This window comes from Lepisma saccharinum, chromosome 3, assembly GCF_977018435.1.
Source record: "Lepisma saccharinum chromosome 3, izLepSacc3.1, whole genome shotgun sequence".
Classification (NCBI taxonomy): Eukaryota; Metazoa; Arthropoda; class Insecta; order Zygentoma; family Lepismatidae; genus Lepisma; species Lepisma saccharinum.
Window position 1 is genome coordinate 72931682 of NC_139231.1, and position 17245 is coordinate 72948926.

General features: G+C 35.7%; 2 protein-coding genes across 2 annotated transcripts in view; one reads left to right on the forward strand and one right to left on the reverse strand.

The window, feature by feature from the left end:
- The window catches only part of LOC145985130 (RNA helicase aquarius), a 195012-nt gene that overhangs the window by 47399 nt on the left and 130368 nt on the right, over positions 1-17245 (forward strand). The window lies entirely within an intron of this gene.
- On the reverse strand, positions 528-16891 carry mthl5 (G-protein coupled receptor Mth-like 5). The gene is made up of 5 exons (XM_083118777.1): positions 15807-16891; positions 9789-9867; positions 5702-5868; positions 2857-2992; positions 528-2059 (listed from the first exon to the last, which is right to left on the reverse strand). The coding sequence occupies exons 1-5, from the start codon at positions 16516-16518 to the stop codon at positions 1777-1779; spliced, it is 1377 nt and encodes a 458-aa protein (XP_082974903.1). The 5' UTR covers positions 16519-16891; the 3' UTR covers positions 528-1776.

Genomic DNA, 17245 nt, shown 5'->3' on the forward strand with positions numbered 1-17245 from the left:
TTGAAGTCTGCATGTCTGAACTTCCGAGCCAATGCGGAACTACCACAAGGAAAACACCAGACATAGTTTACCATTGGCCGAGATGCCAACAATCGAAAGGCCAAACGCATATGACATTTGGAACTTTTCATTGCAGTTGAAATTAAAAGACTAAAGAAAAACCACTGCTCAGGCTCACTGCCGTTGTTAGTGTACTGTACCTTATTCGCTTGTTTGCATGACTAACCTTGTATTAATGCGAACAGCACATCCCCCCCTCCTTCCAAACCGATTCTAAAGGCATAAGAGGTTGTGTTTCATTTCAACTTCATTGCTGCAATCCCAACTTAAAATCAATCAAATGAAAAAATCCCCAATTTTTGTGTGAAGATATATAGAATTGGTAGCTAAAGCCAAAAATTCCCATGATGCAGGCACGTCATGAATTCCCCCTGTGGGCACCCCTGATCTGTCAGTCAGTGACAAAAAAATCTTGTAATATCTGGAAGAAATGGCAATAGCATTTTTATTAAAAACACAAATTATTTTGATAAAAATGTTTATTTACTATAAAAAAAAACTGCTATACTTACAATATCTGTTTTATAAAATTTTACAATATCCTATCTCTCAAATAGCTGCCTATGAATCATTCTGTGAATGAATTGACAAATTTGTTTTCATTAAATCACAAAATCCATGGCATGTTACAGTAAATGCTTCAAAGTACTTTACATGTTCATTTGATACAGATGCCAGTTTAAATTAGGAATATACTTTTAATTTTATTAAAAACGGCAAGATTTCATTTAATCACAGCAGTAAAAGAAAGCCATATTCTCTCTTGGAAACAATAATTTATCTGTTTTATGGACGCTGATCATTAAAAATAGAATAAAAACATTTCCTGTGGATATTTTTGAAATTTTAAACTGGTAACAACATAAACTTTGAATATAGGTGAGTTTTGATTGGTAAGGCAATTGCAGCATACTTATGGACACCCAAATGCAGGGCATGTCTGAAATTATTATGAATATAATATAAAACTTCCATCAGAACTTATTTCCTCATTTTTGTTCTATTTTTCTCTTATTTACTTTTCCAAGTTTGCAACCTTTAGACCATTATTTTCTGTCTGTGTGTGTAATATGTCGATAAAGTAAAGATATTTCACTATTATTTTCAAAGAGCATTATAGTCTTTGTTACGTACATTATTTGACACTGCAATAATCAGATCATCTTACGTTCACTAACAACAAAATAGAATTGGTCCACTATTATAATTCATTAAACTAAAATTCAACTGAAAACAAACTTGTTTTTGAGGTTTTAATAATTCAGTGCTATATTAGAATCATATTCATCTTAGATATGGACAGTAATAAATTGAATTAAAACTATCGGTACATTTACAGAATGAAACTAGAATACTGGTATATATTAAAAAAAAAAAAAAAGCTGCTTTAGCACTTTGCAAAAGAATGATTGTAAGGTGGAATACATAAATACTTATTACTGATTCCATGTAAGGTTAATACCATTAATCTGTTCCCATCTTTTCTGTAAAAATAAAATACTTGAAGAGGACGGAAATATTACAGTTCAATATAAATACTTAATTACATCAGCAATATATATAAAATAAAAGCTGCACTGAACATACTACAAACATAGGCCAGGCAGTGAGTGTTTTAAAATATAAAAATAAAACTGAATACCACATCTAAAAAATGCCACACTGGATAACAGTGCTATGTTAACATAATCCATATAAGATTCAATTTCCTTCTTTTCAGCATGGAGTATTCATTGTTAGCATCTCCTCCCCCCATTCTCCAGGTTCTGTATTGTCTTCTGGCCTACAGCATGGACTGATACATTTTTCATGGCAGCAATACTTCTTTAGCAGAAATGTGACTCTTCTTTGACAAATACAAATGTAGAAAATGAGCGGTGCTTGAAGAGCATTCACTGTAACGTATAAATATTGCAGGGGACTATACTTCAACCACGAAAGTAGAAGGAACAACCAAGTTACAGCCATTACCAAGAATAATTTGATGAACATTTCAAAGCTGAAAAAAAAAAAAGAAGAGAAATTCAGATGACATACTGACTTAGAATGTTCTGGTTTGGGTGCTCACTTTGCTACTTTAAGTGTCAAGTTCCGTCTCTTGTTCAGTAGTGTTTGGAAAAATGTTTAGCATTTTAATAGGAATAGGTTTTTGCAGACAATTTGACAAACAAGAAAGTAAGGACAGCTTAATCTAGCTAGGTTTGATGGTCATGCCATGCATCAAATTGGATCAGTTTTCCGCAAAAACAGACCTATTTGTTTTTGTAAATTGATAAAGCAAACCAAACCACATGAACACCTTAGTAAACGTATATATTTGTTCAGTAAAGTTTCTAATTTAGCCTTACACCCAGATCACATTTTGTGCACAACTTTTTGAATATAACTTATGTTCTATTAAATATTTCAAAAGCCAACATAGAACAATTTGAAGGTTTAGTTTCGAGTCTGTAATTCACACCATTTGAAACTTAATGACTGAAAGAATGATACGAAAAATTTGTGAGTGTCCATTCATGAATTTTATCATATCATCACTCATCCCCATCTTCGTAAATTAGCCAAAAGTGGCACAAAACGCGAAGTAAAATAAAGCAAATCAAACTGCACCAATGTGATATGCTGTATTCCATTGCCCAGCTTTGGGTTTTGCCATAGAAAAATAAACTACACATTTAGAAATGTATGTTAAAGATAAGCATACATGATTTTTGTTTTTATATATATCACAGACAACTTACTGAAATTTATGAGAAAATTTATAGATAAAATTTAAAAGAACATGGTTTTCCATACCTGAATTTTAGCTTTTGATGAATTCTGCCGTAGCAGGTTAGTCTTGTAATTGCTTGCCCTGTTGTTAAATAGAAAAATATATTGACTAGTATTGTGAATGCGATTGGAGTGAAGAACACTGCAATGCCTAACCAACCTGTAAAGAAATGTTAATTGTTAGCATCAATTGTACTTAAACCTGTAAATTTCTACTTATTCAGATATCTGCACATTTTAAATTTTGGTATATGAAAAAAATTGCTACAAAATTATATAACATGGGAAACCGGGATTTGATTTAGGTTATAAATTAAGACATAATACATGTATCAACATGGTAGTATTGTCAATTACACACTTTCATTTCTCCTATTAAATAGTATTCCTGTATTTTGCAGTACAAACCACATAGTAACAATGAATAGATTGTAGACATAGATCAGATATCATTGATGTTAGATCATATAGAGGGGCTAATATTGATTCCGACCATTATTTGCTTATGGGAAAGATTAGAGCAAGAATATCTAATAGTTGGAAAATGAAGGCGACTAGCCTGATGAAATTTAATGTCACGCAGTTAAGAAATCCAACAGTGGTTGAGAGGTACAGAAGTAAATTACAAGAGGGATTCATTGGGACGAAACTGGCAGAAGTGGAAAATGTAGATGAGAGGTGGGATAGATAGAAGCTTAGGATCAGTAATGTAGCAAAGGAAATACTTGAAACACAAAAGCCAGTAAATAAAGAAACGTGGTTTGATGAGGAGTGTCAAAATGTAACCAAAGAAAAGAATGATGTATATAAGAGGATGCAGCAAAGAAGTGCAACAAGGAAAGTTAGAGATGAATATCAGGAGAAAAGAAGGATTGAGAAGAGTGTCCATAGGAAGAAAAAAAGTGAATGGATGAAGCAGTTGGAAAGCCTGCATGAGCAGAAGAATGTAAGACAGATGTATAAGCTGGTAAATAATACAAAATATATTTTTAAACCAAGGACAACAGTCTGTAGAAACAGATATAATTAGTGACAGTAATGAAATTTTAGAAAGGTGGAGAAGGCATTTTAATGATGTATTGAATGGCAGAACAGATTAGCAGGTATGCTGGAAGAAGGATTAGATGAAGAGGAGGAAGGAGAAGAGAGCATAGAAAGTCCAACGATAGATGAAGTATGGGAGACAGTCAAGATATTGAAAAATAGTAAAGCACCTGGGATAGATAACTTGCAAGCAGAGCTGCTTAAGCATGGAGGTGAGAGTGTCTATTAGAGGCTTGAATGAAATAATAAACATAATCTGGAAAAAGGGGAAAAAAGGATGGTTATCATAGTACCTATCCACAAGAAAGAGAACATGATGGAGTGTGCAAACTATCGTGGAATTATTACATTGCTGAACGTTGCCTATAAAGTATTTGCAAGAATTATATATAAAACACTACTACCATATGTAGAAAAGTGCATTGGATCATATCAATGTAGGTTCAGGCCAGGAATATCTACAATTAACCAGATATTCACCTTAAGGCAAATATTGGAGAAAACTCTGGAGTTTGGGATAGGAATGCACCATCATTTATTGACTTTAAATCTGCATACGATAGTATAAACAGGGCCCAACTATATATGGCAATGGAAGACCTTGGAATTCCAATAAAATTACTAAGAATGGTGTGGATAACCATGGAGGGCTCTAATAGTAAGATAAGAGTAGGAGGACAACTCTCAGAACCTGTTGAAATAGAAAATGGACTAAGACAAGGCAAAGTGCTGTCCTGTTTGTTGTTTAACATTGCCTTAAGAGAAGGTTACACGGGAAGCTCAGGTGCAAATTAGGGGTACCATATATCATAAGTCAATCCAGATACTAGCATATGCAGATGATGTGGACATAGTAGAAGCAGCATTTCTAGCCATAGAAAGGGAAAGAAAGAAGATGGGATTGGTGGTGAATGGAGGAAAGATTAAGTACAGCAGGTAAAGCACACAGATATAATGCATCACCGACCATAACAATGGCTAATTATACCTTTGATAGAGTGGATTCCTTTATCTACCTGGGTTCTGTTGTGACACGAGAATGATTCACAGGAGGCAGTAAAGGCACGACTATTAGCAGTGAATAGGGCCTATTATGGACTACAGAGACATTTTAAGAGCACAATATTGTCCAGAACAACTAAGTTAACACTTTACAAGACACTGATAAGACCTGTATTGACCTATGCTGCAGAAAATTGGACCAGTTCAAGGAAAGGTGAACAGCTGGTAGAGACCTTTGAAAGAAAGATATTACGAAGAATATTGGGACAGTATGCAAGAATGGAAAATGGAGAAAGCGTTTTAATAAGGAGCTCTACGAGTTATATCAAGAACCAACAGTTATTGGTGTAATAAAGGTGGCAAGGTTAAGATGGGCAGGTCATGTGATTTGCATGAGTGATAGTGACCCTGCAAAGAGAGTGATGTTGGATAGCCCAGGTGGACAGAGGAAGCGAGGATGGCCTAAATTGAGATGGGTGGATGAGGATGTTTGGAAGCTCCAGTACAGAAATTGGAAAGTTGTGGCAAACGGTAGAGATAGATGGAGACAAATCACAGACGAGGCCAAGGATCATCACTGGACTGTAGTGCCATAAGAAGAACAACAAGAAGTATTTTGCAGTACAAACCACATAGTAACAATGAAAATTTGAAAGTAGAAGGATCTTCTTAAGATAATGTTGTTTGAAATCTTTTCCTAAAAACTCTAAATACAATCTTTTCCTCCTGCCTAATTTTCATTAGTAGCTAATTTTTATTCTACAGTAATGGATTTGTCACAAATTTTACATTAATACAAGGAAACCTGCAGAAGATGTCTTACCTACAGTTTGCTGACCCATTTGTCTATTTGATGCTCGACTGTCTGTATCCAACATGAAATGAGCAAATAATGCTATTCCAGCCATTGCTAGGGTGCATCCCCAGGAATATAGTGAATAATAACAGTATTTTCTTTGGTCTGTGGCTCTCAGAAAGACATTACGTGACCTGTAAAGTTAAAAGCAGCAATATAAATATAACACATGTGAGGTTCATGTTCTTACTTAGATGTGGCAAAGAACAAACAAAATATATACTAAAAGGCTCTTCTAGATTTTGGAATATTATATTGCCATTTATGAGAGAGAGTAAAATCAGCCGTATATTTAAAAAGTAGATGTTGCGCTTCAGACACCTTAAAATTGTTTCACAACTTCCAGATCAGACCCCATTTTATTTTTTGGCAGACATTTTTCAATAAAAATCATCCCTTACCCACAACTTAATTTAATGATGTAGGCTGGAGGAAACTATAAGATGAGTGAAATTGTTGGGACTGGGGCATTGACTTTTAAGAAAAGAATTTAACGGACTACAGTCTTAAGAAAGATTGAGAACCACTGCTCTAAGATGTTGTGGATGCAAAAAAACATGCCAGATTTAGTAGATGGTAGATTCATATTCATGGTCAAATATACAGGGTGTCATTTTAATGGCGCACACGGACCATAGATTCGTATGGAGAAAACAAACAACTTTTCTCAGTAACATTTTTCTCGTTGGTGCGTCGATTCGACTCTACAGCCGTTCAAAAAAGACCGTTTTGCCGCCTGGATGCTGGCAACCCAACAACATTTGATCGTATCTGTGACGTCATTTCCTGTGGCAAAACAGCATACGGCAGGGTTGCAAGGAACACACAAATTTTGTGAAAAATGACAAACTACCAACCAAATTATTAGCTGTAAAACAAAGCTTCAAACGCATCCAGAAGACCGAACATCATAGCCTACCAGCCAGAAGATCAGCAGTCATCTCCGGGGAGGGAGAAGTGAACCAACAATATGAGAATGGTAAAAAAACGTATTCAAAATGAAGTGTCAAAATCGGATTTTGTCTCAGCCTACATATCAAATATCAACAACAATAAATTTCACTGGACTTACAGCTTACATGTGGCTGTTTACACCCAGCTACATGTAAAATATTTGCAAATCTCATTGCAAGGTTGATATCTACAGGTTTGTGTCCAGATGCCTTGTGGTACTTTTGTGCTGATAAGGGAAGTATCCGAGGTTCACGTTGTTACATTTCGGCTAAAACATGGACAACCACAGCAACAATCTAATGATGAATCAGTAGCGAATATACTGCCCTGTTCACAGTTGCAAACTATTACATGTGTATTCGGTGTATAGATAAACACAGTCGTCGGATATACTTATATCCCCGTATTTTCAACCATTTTTGCCACTTGCCTCATACTGCCCTGAATATACATTATATTTACCTATGTATTGCTTACCTTTGGAATTTTGAGTTCTGTCATTTCTATTTTGTCATCTGTTCAGTGTGTCACAGACAACTAGTATCAGAAGGACGAAGTGTATAAGACTAAATTGTAGATGCCAACTTGGTAACTACATTTGCAAATATCTAACATGTAAGCTGAGACAAAATTCGATATGACCACTTTTACTTGAATTCGATTTTCATTTTACCATTTTTAGTATCGTTTATTTACTTCCTGGTAGGTTACAGAACGTGTTTGCTCATTTAATTTTACGGTACATAATGTGGCTGATTGTAGCTATGTCATTTTTCACAGAATATGTGTGTTCCTGGCAACCCTGGAACGCATCGCTTCACGACAGGATATGACGTCACAAATGCAATCAAATGTTGTGTGTGGTTGCCAGCATTCAGGTGGCAAAACGGGCTTTTTTGAACGACTGTAGTACCGAAACGATGCACCGAGAAAAATGTTACTGAGAAAAGTTGTTTGTTTTGATATCCTCTACACGTTTCCGTGGTCCGTGGGTGCCATTAAAATGACACCCTGTATATTTTACTCATATTTGACATTAAAAAAAACCCAGACTTGCAGAACTTATGGATGGAATCTGGTAAAGGTTAGGGCATCATGTGATCTACAAATTGACAATCAACACTTCAAAACAGAGTAGTTTTTTAATTTAGGGTGGGGAGGGTGACAAGTGTCCTGATTCCAGGTCTGCGAGTATGCTGCCATTAATTTAGAAGTTTCGAGCTGAAATTTTTCTAGGTGCTGAGAACCTGGAGCTCTGCTCCTACAGTGCATAAAGTGGACTTAAGTGAAAACACCAAACCAATTAATTTTACTGTAGATTCAATTCCATTAGATTATCTGAACCTGTTTCTATTATTTAGTGTCACTTTTCATTTCCAAATCAATCAATCAATCAACTTTACTGTAGATTCAATTCCATTAGATTATCAACCTGTTTCTATTATTTAGTGTCACTTTTCATTTTTTTTCTTTTTATATGAAATAGATGAAAGGAAAGACACAATAAAATGCCCATGACCTGGCCAGAGTTAAAACTTGCACTCTTGAGATATCAAAAAGTAGGCAACACAATCTTGAATTAAAATGGACTTAAAATAAATAAAGAGTTCATTAAATGATAACACACAAATACTTTGTATTACTTGTATTCTTGCAACTATACCATGTACAGGGTGGCTCAAAAAGTCACTTAACACCCTCGGTACAAGGCCACTGCAGCGTGAAACATGGAAATGGTGATGACCAATCGTTGCAAGGCCAAGAGGGAACCACATTGACGCCACCCGCATGGCCGGTGGCCATCTTGAATTCAACGTTAGAATTTTAAATGGGAAAGGGGTGATATCATATATCAAATCAGGCTAGAATTTCACAAGAAATGCAATGGTGTATCTTTAACCAGTAAAAAGTTATGACTGAATTCTTGTACCAATTTGCTCCTTTTCGAGGTGTTACAAAAATGCCTTAAAATTTGTTTAGCGCATCGGTAATGCATCAAGATCAAAGTGACGTCTAGGGAGAAAAGTTCGCATGCCATTGCACAAGATTTTAATCGGATACATCCATGAAGAGCTGTGCATTATGAATGGTTGTCGCAAACAATTACAGTGTGACGCTTCCATTAAATGAAAAGTCCTTCACAGTGATAAGGCTAATGTTTATGTTCATAAGGAAGTTCATAAACAGAATATTCGATGCTTTTTATCTGATAACTCATTTTCGACAGATCAAAGCTGAATGGTAAGTTAATGGTGTGGCGTGCTGTGTGGAACACGATTGGTTAGTCAATTTTCCATCAACGGAACCTTAAATGCTTTGGGCTACTTGGATTTGTTAAATAAATAGGGGTTTTTCATCCTTGCTTATGGAAGGAGGTACTTTTTACAGAGTTTTTTTTCAATAGGGAGGAACACCAGAACACTATGGAAACGTTGTGATGCAGTTTCTGTCCAAAGTTAGTTATCAGATGACAAGGGTCGCATATTCTGTTTATGAACTTCCTTATGAACATAAACATTAGCCTTGTCAATGTGAAGGACTTTTAATTCAATGGAAGCGTCACACTGTAAATTGTTCGCGACAACCATTAATAATGCGCAGCTCTTTATGGATGTATCCAATTAAAATCATGTGCAATGGCATGTCAACTTCTCTCCCTAGACATCACTTTGATCTCGATGCATTACCGATGCGCTAAAAAAAATTTAAGGCATTTTTCTAACACCTCGAAAAGGAGCAAATTGGTACAAGTATTCAGTCATAACTTTTTACTGGTTAAAGATAAGTCGAAAAAACCTTCACCATTGCATTTCTCGTGAAATTCTTGCCTGATTTGATATATCATCCCCTTCCCATTTAAAATTCTTAAGTTGAATGCAAGATGGCGGACATCAAGATGGCCAGGGGTGTTAAGTGACTATTTGAGCTACCCTGTACTTACAAATAAAACAGTAGCCAAAAAATACATTTGTTCTTAGCACGTCATTAGAAGCATAATAACTTATAAAATATTTTGCAACATAAAATCTAAACTGAAAAGACATGAAATCATTATACTGCTGATATAATTGTTTGTTTTATATAAAAAGATAATTCATACCGAAAGGCTTTCCAAACATAGTAGCCCATACTGTTTAACCAAAAGAATGCAGCAAGAAGACTCATGTACATGGTAATGTCTGAAAAAATATACAACATAAAGAAAGTAAATCGAATAATTTATTAAACTTAAATAAATATTGTGAAAGGTAAACAAGCAAACTGAACACAATAAAGTAAATAATTATTTTAAATATATCTTACAACCAAATAAACTTAAGAATCGAAGAAATAAAACTGAAATTGTAAAAATTCCTGATCAGTGTAAAGTATTTTAATACTGAAATTTAAACCATAACACCATTCCTTGTAGTTTAACAGCATAAAAAAACAAAACAAAAAAACAATAGTATATCTTTTCAAATGCTGAAATATGATGTATTTTCCTTTAATTCTGAAATCGAAAATAGTTGGAGGGAGATTCATATTAAAATAACTTGGAGGTGCATTTACTATGTTACCAAGGTCCGCTGATCCCATCATGGGCTTGTTTTCATGCAGAACTTTAAATTTGCACAAGGTAGCAATGACCTCCATGTATCCCTACCAGATAAAAAAGTTAAATATGTCACTGATTTGATAGTAATGATTAGAGCTCAGGAGCTTTTGTGCGTTCTGTGAACAGATTCATAGGCTATAGGTACAGAAGTATGTTTCATACTACGGGAAAAAGATCACTCTCCCATGTCTCTCATCCATCATCAATCGGTAGAGGCACATATTTTTGGTAAATAAAAAGGCAAAATTTCGGTACAAAAACTGAGTCAATTTCGGGTTCAAAAGCGGTAAATAAAATAAAATATCGGTGTTATAGCGGTGAAAAAATGGATGAAAAGTGGTATATAAAAAGACATATTGGTTTTAAAATTGTGAAAATAATGCTAAATTTGATTTAAAAACTACACTTATTCCACAGAATTAACATTTCACTTCTAATAGCACATTTATGTAATCATCAGAGTATTAAGTTTATTTCTGTGTAAAGGAGTCCATTTTTGCTTCTCCAATATTAACAGCAGAATTAATCAATTTTCCGGAAATTGCATAACTCTCAGGATAATTCAGACCTCGGAAGGTGTCACGGCGGTGAATAAACCCTGAATTTCGTGTTTAAGAGTTCATTTCGCTTTTTGCAGTTCATTTCGCATTATTTCGTGACAAAATATGGTCACAAAATGCACCTCACACCTTTCAAAAACATGAAAAATTAACACTACAATGTGTTTTTTCAAATTTCGTTTTTTGGTCAAAAACGAAATATGCATGCCCCTATCAATCGGTCAAAGATTTTCAGGTTGCAAGATAAGACTGTCCGGGACTTTGTTTAGGATTGGGATATTTACTGGTATTTTTTTGGACACATGCCTTCATATTATCCACAGTGGGTAAATAAGAGGATTTTATTTTTTATTTTATACACACTCAACATGCTATATTCTTGCAGTTCATAGTAACTGATACTAGACTCTCTAGAAACAAAAATAAACCTTGGGAGGTAGCATTTTATTTTAATTGTCATTTCCCCAAAGCACTGAGATAGCAACAACATGCAGGTTCAATTTAAACAAAAATGGCCACCACTCAAAATATATATTAGGATTGAAAAAGGAGTCTGTCTATTCATATCAGTTTAACATCAATATGCCAGGAAAGCAATACACAAAATATATTTTTTAAACTGTTTTCATGTGAAAAAACATTAGAAAATGTTATTCAGAAAAAAATAGGAAGTTTTTATTATTAACTGATGTAAAATCAGAAATAATGGATTTGTGAGCTTTCAGTAATAAACGCTTCAATGTAATTGTAATATGTGAATGGATATTATCTGAAATACTTTCTATGAATAACATATAAAATGGTTTCATATGGATTCAACATAACTATAAATTGGAAGGAGCATATAAGAAGTTGAGTAAACAAGATGGTGTAGTTCAGTCAGTATAATAACTGTCCACCACACAAAGGGTCACTGAATAAAAGTCTCCCCATACAGCATGTTTTTTGAACAGTGGAATGCAAACTAATGTAACTCTGTTAAATATTTATTACATATTCAAACACGAATGTTTTAATTTTTAAAAGGAAAATTGCAGAGAAATTTGAAACTGATTAGTACCAAACTACTTTAAACTGTAAAAGTTAGAGCCTCTCTGACTGTTAGCATCTCTGGATGGGAAATTTTCAGGCATGCATTTTCAGATGTGCTGTGATGTGTACACACACACACAAAAAGTAGAAAGAGGACTAATTGTAGTAAAGAGATGATTTTTTTCTTTCCGAATAACAGGACTCTTAGGTGGAGAGGTGAAATTTATGCATTTTCCCTCAATAGTGAAAGTTTAAAAAGAAAAATACGAAAATCAAAATTTACCAAAAAATTCATATTCAGTACCCTCACCCCCTCTATGGCCACCAGAATAGACCAAAGTGAACAAAAAAAATAGTATGTAACAGTGGTATATTCCTACAACCATGCAAAAGAAAATAGGCTAGATACTTCTTGAGGAAAAAATAACGATGTATAAGAAAAGCAGTGTTGTCATTTTACAGAAAAAAATCTAGAAAATCGCTTTTGGCATTACCCCATGGATGGATCAAATTTGCAGGGAAACACAACAAAGACCACTTTTCGATTAGGCCTACATGTAATCCCCATCCCTCAGTTTTGGAGAAAAGAAACCTAAAAAATGTGCAAGTAAATCTAGAAAATCAGTTTTCGGTGATAATTTTGAAATTTGGACATAGCCTGCTGGACCCTAATTGTTGCACATTGTGAACAAGTGTTTGTTTTCATATTTGTCAGTATCACAGGGGAGAATAATGGCATGGACCATGTCATCATAATTGGGGAGGATTTATCCCTTGCAGTAATATAAAATTCAACATGTTTGATTTCTTTTGATTTTGTTATTTATGACCAATCAGGATGAATAATACAGCACATATATACCGTGCGTTCATTTCGATCTTCAGCCGAGAGATCGGGAGAAGCGTGGTGGGCAGCGCTAACGGAGATGTCGACATTTGATGCCTGTAATGCCCGCTTATTTTTATGGACATATGCAGATATTTATATAAATATTGCAAAACGAGCACTAACCTGTGTTATAAGAGTACAGTTTTAATTTTAGTAGCTTAGTGGCTGTATGTGCTGATGATTTTGACATGCCCATCTCCTGTGAAACACGGAGAACGTTCTAACGCTGCACCAATTTCATCGAGTTTTGCTTCGGTTAGAATCCGTCGTTTTGGTTTAGGTGTTTTAAAATTTAATGATCCAGTTTCTCGTAATTTAAGGACAAGATGTCTAACCGTATCTCTATGTGGAGGTGAAACGCCTGGGAATTTCTGTACAAATTGCCTACACACGTCTCGACACGAGTCTGTTTTCACATACGTGTCATACATAAAAAATCTTTGTTCTAACATGAACCTTGTGGTCGGCATTCCAATCGTCTCACTGACACAACACACATACACACTGCAATAACACAAACAAGTAACGGCAAGTAACCAAAAATAATACTCTTGCGCACAGTACGAAATTAACACACTCTTGGTTTACATCTGCTTGCCACTATATTCACAGCTCTGTCTTCATCTAGTCGCGAAGGAACAAAAGACTCGAGCTCGGAGATTTCGGATTGCACGGAAGCTCACGAAAACTACTGACTTTTAACGGTTTCGTCTGCAGCGTAATCTTGATAGTGTTTTGCACATTCGAAACCTCCAAAGGATCCCCATCGACACAAAACTCTTTCAAGGATATAAACTTAAGCAGGACGTTACTGGTCAAAACTATGATTAAAATGTTTATTATCTGTGGCTCTTAACATCGTTTCTAAAGCGTATTTATTTGTGTATATAAGAGCAGAACTTGGATGAATTACAGAATAACTTTTGCGTGTTATAACACAGGTTAGTGCTTGTTTTTTGCAATATTTATATAAATGTCTGCATATGTCCATAAAAATAAGTGGGGCATTACAGGCTGCAAATGTCGGCATCTCCGTAAGCGCCGCCCGCCACGCTTCTCCCGATCTCTCGGCTGAAGATCGAAATGAACGCACGGTATTTTTCTAATATGATTATATGTTATATATATATATATATATATATATATATATATAAAGAGCTGGTCAGTTTCCAATGACACCAGAAAATTTTAACAGTGTTTGCCTAACTTAACAGAACCTAACCTTGCCGTGAATGGAGGGGGGGACTAGAATTCATTTACTTTAGCTGGTTCCAAGTCACTTTTGCTACCAGGTGCACCTATTTAATCCGATAGGTGAAGAAAAGGAGGAATTTAGTGAAGGGCAGATCAAGTAGTGTTCAGTAATAGGATAATAGTAGACACACTGTCGTAATTAATTTCTTTATGAGGATTATAACACAATCTGCAGGGAGTAGGGGACATGCCATTGGCCTTTGGAAAGGAGGGGGGTATGGGCACTCCTGTGTGCAGAATTTTATTTACGTGGAAACCCCATGGGGGCCATTCACTCACTCTACTGCTTTGAGAAATATGTTAAATTATTATTTTCTTTTTAAATATACAGATTTTGATGTATTACGTAATATAAAATTGGTTCCAGCATGCAGAAAACACGAATAACAGATATATGATCCAAAAGAATGGCCCGCATAAGTAAGTACTCCTGCCATCTCAAAGTACTTTCACTGCTGTTTATTGGTAAAAACTGTTCATATGCACACTGAAATTGTGAAACAGCACATTGGAAATTGCTATCAGCTCCAAAACTATGGACGTAAAATTATAGCTGCTGTTGAAGAAGTTTTCTGGGGATATCAGGCAGGTGATTTCTGGATAGGCATTCGAGAGCGGACATCACTCTCAGCTGCTGTTGTTGAATGTCATGTTGTGTGCTATATTCACTTGCTCAAAACCTTCAGGCTGTTCTTTACTTCACAATAACACATTTTCGCATGCTAAAACAATTGAAAAGATTTGTGAACCATGCAAAAGAGTTCACTTTCTTGAGGAGGTACAGAGGGTGAAGCATACCACCCCATGTGCATTATTATATTGTCAGAATTATATTCTGAATTTTGGCTTTTACACAATTCAACACCAAAATAAGTAGATGTTTGGGTGACAGTTTGATATAGGCAAAACACATTTCTTCAATTTTACAGAAGAAAGTACTTATGGAACTGAGTTTCTGTAGACTTTTAAAAGGTCGTGGAAGTGTTTTCTCCCTTCGTTCAATTTATTCGGCCGGTAAAACATGTATTTTTCGACATTAATGTCTCTGCGATGCACAAAAGCTCTTGCCTTCATTACCTTCGACTATGTGAACCAAATGTTCTGTGCATTCGATGTCGTAACCCCTGGTCAGGGTTTCCAACGACACCATTGTTTTCCCAGAACATGACAATTTTAACTATGTTTGCCTAACTTAACAGAACCTAACCTTGCCGTGAATGGTTCGTGGGGCTATTTTAGAATGGTTTGTGGGGCTATGTGTGCATGGTTCATGGGAAAAAAATCTGTAACGTGCAAGTAGGAATTTTTCGGTTAAGATGGTTTGAAACACTGTACCCACAGATGATAGACAATGCTAGTCAAGATTTGCCCGCCATATTACGTGAACAGAAGTGAAAAAGCAACGAACAATAAATACTCGTAATGTGAAAAATTACAATTATTTCAGTGAAAAAAGCAAAATCCCACCTTAAATAATGTTTCGCAATGCATAATAGGTAAGTACGAATGTAAAAAAAAGACTAAATGGACGAGTGAAATGTGTTTTGGCTATATCAAACTGTTACTGATGTTTGTGATCAGGAGTTTATCCAGACCTTTGCATGAGAGATGGACGCGGGTGCAACAAAACAACAATAAATAAGCCTTTGTTAAAAAAAAAAAAAAAAAATGTGTGTTCATGTGTAGATGGATAAATCACTGTGGCCACGAAACTGCCATAACAGAACTTAAACATAAGTCATTAGGAATGCTGTTTTACAAAAATAAAATGTAATGGACAAGTACCTGCTACAAGGAAGCTGATGTGTTCACTGAACATATTAAATATGTTCACCATTGATGCAGAGTAGCTCACAATTAGACAGAGGCAAAGTGTAATGATGATGGTTCCAACGAGATCACGAAGTTGAGGTACCACAAAGTACAGCACAGCAGTTGCGAGCAAACACATTATTCCAATCGCATGGCATACAGGATTCACAATTTTCGTGATTATGAAATCTGTATCATGCCAGTCGAGCACTATTTCTGGAACACAAACTAATGCATATGTAGACTTGTCAGCGCTGTTATAGTAGTCATGCTGCAAGAGGACAGTATCCATACAATATGATTCTGGATCGTGGTCATAATATTCAGATCCGAATTTTCCGTGTACAATATGCCGCAGTTTTCCCGATTTTAGAAGCAGCAGTTCATCATGAGCACCTGGATAATGATATATAGGCCACCGATCTTTCGGTCCGCAGTCTGGCATACCATACAGCAGGGTGACATTTATCCTGCTGGTTTCGGTCTTTCCATCTTCGGTGACAAAATGAGGTGACCATCCTGATGAATTATCGTAGCTACAATGTGCTAGAGTGTCTTTCGTCTCCAGCATTGTTTCGTTGGCAAAGCAACATTTTCTCACAACCACTGAATCTTCGCCGTTGGAAACACTATCGGCCGAAGCCGTCACAGTTATTACAAAAAGTATGAAGCACAGCCAAAACATTGCTTGAAGTCCATACTTTTTGACTTCCACATGCAATGAACGAGTAGGCGTAATCTCTTTTTTTACTCTACCTCAAGGCCACCGTTACAGATATGAACGTTTCACCTGCATTGTTACACTGCGGCGACCTGTCCTGAAAGAGTTGGTTCTTTGTACTGGGACACTAGTTCCGGAAGTTGGTACAAACACATTTATACTTCACTGCTTCCAACAAATTACGAGCGTAGAAAGGAACGGAATTACTCGTACTTTACGGACCTATTTTGGGAGAGCTGCCTGAGAAAAAGAAAGACACGTTGCTGCATGTTTCTCGTATTTCTTTACATGACGCACGCTATCGTTGCAGAGCAGACGGCGTGTTGTTCTCAACTTTCATTTCCTGAGCATTACAGTGTTGCCAACAACAATTCTTTTGTCAAAAAGTTTTCATTTTTTAATGGCCGAGTCTGCTGCCACGCACGTGTCAGCAGTTAGAATAAGCATCAAATTTGCTGCTGCCACGTAATTCGTCTGCTAAGAGGATGTTACAAATCTTAAGAACAGATTAAGACGAGAGAAATGCAAGTTTATGATTAGTGGGAATGAATGTACAGGTAATTTAGAACCTTTTTTCTTTAGAAAGCATTTAGCGATATTATTTTAATGCTAATAGAACTTAACCTAACTACGAGAGCATTTAGGTTTATTATTAGAAGAATCCTGAGGGACCTAATCTTAAAACATTTTT

Bases quoted from the DNA above. Each gene is read 5' to 3' on its own strand.
- mthl5 (XM_083118777.1), bottom strand. From the start codon at position 16,518: ATGTTTTGGCTGTGCTTCATACTTTTTGTAATAACTGTGACGGCTTCG. The intron at 5,869-9,788 runs GTATGAATTATC...TTAACTTTACAG, and splicing joins TATGTTTGGAAAGCCTTTCG to GTCACGTAATGTCTTTCTGA. The intron at 2,060-2,856 runs GTATGGAAAACC...TTTTTTTTTCAG, and splicing joins CATCAAAAGCTAAAATTCAG to CTTTGAAATGTTCATCAAAT.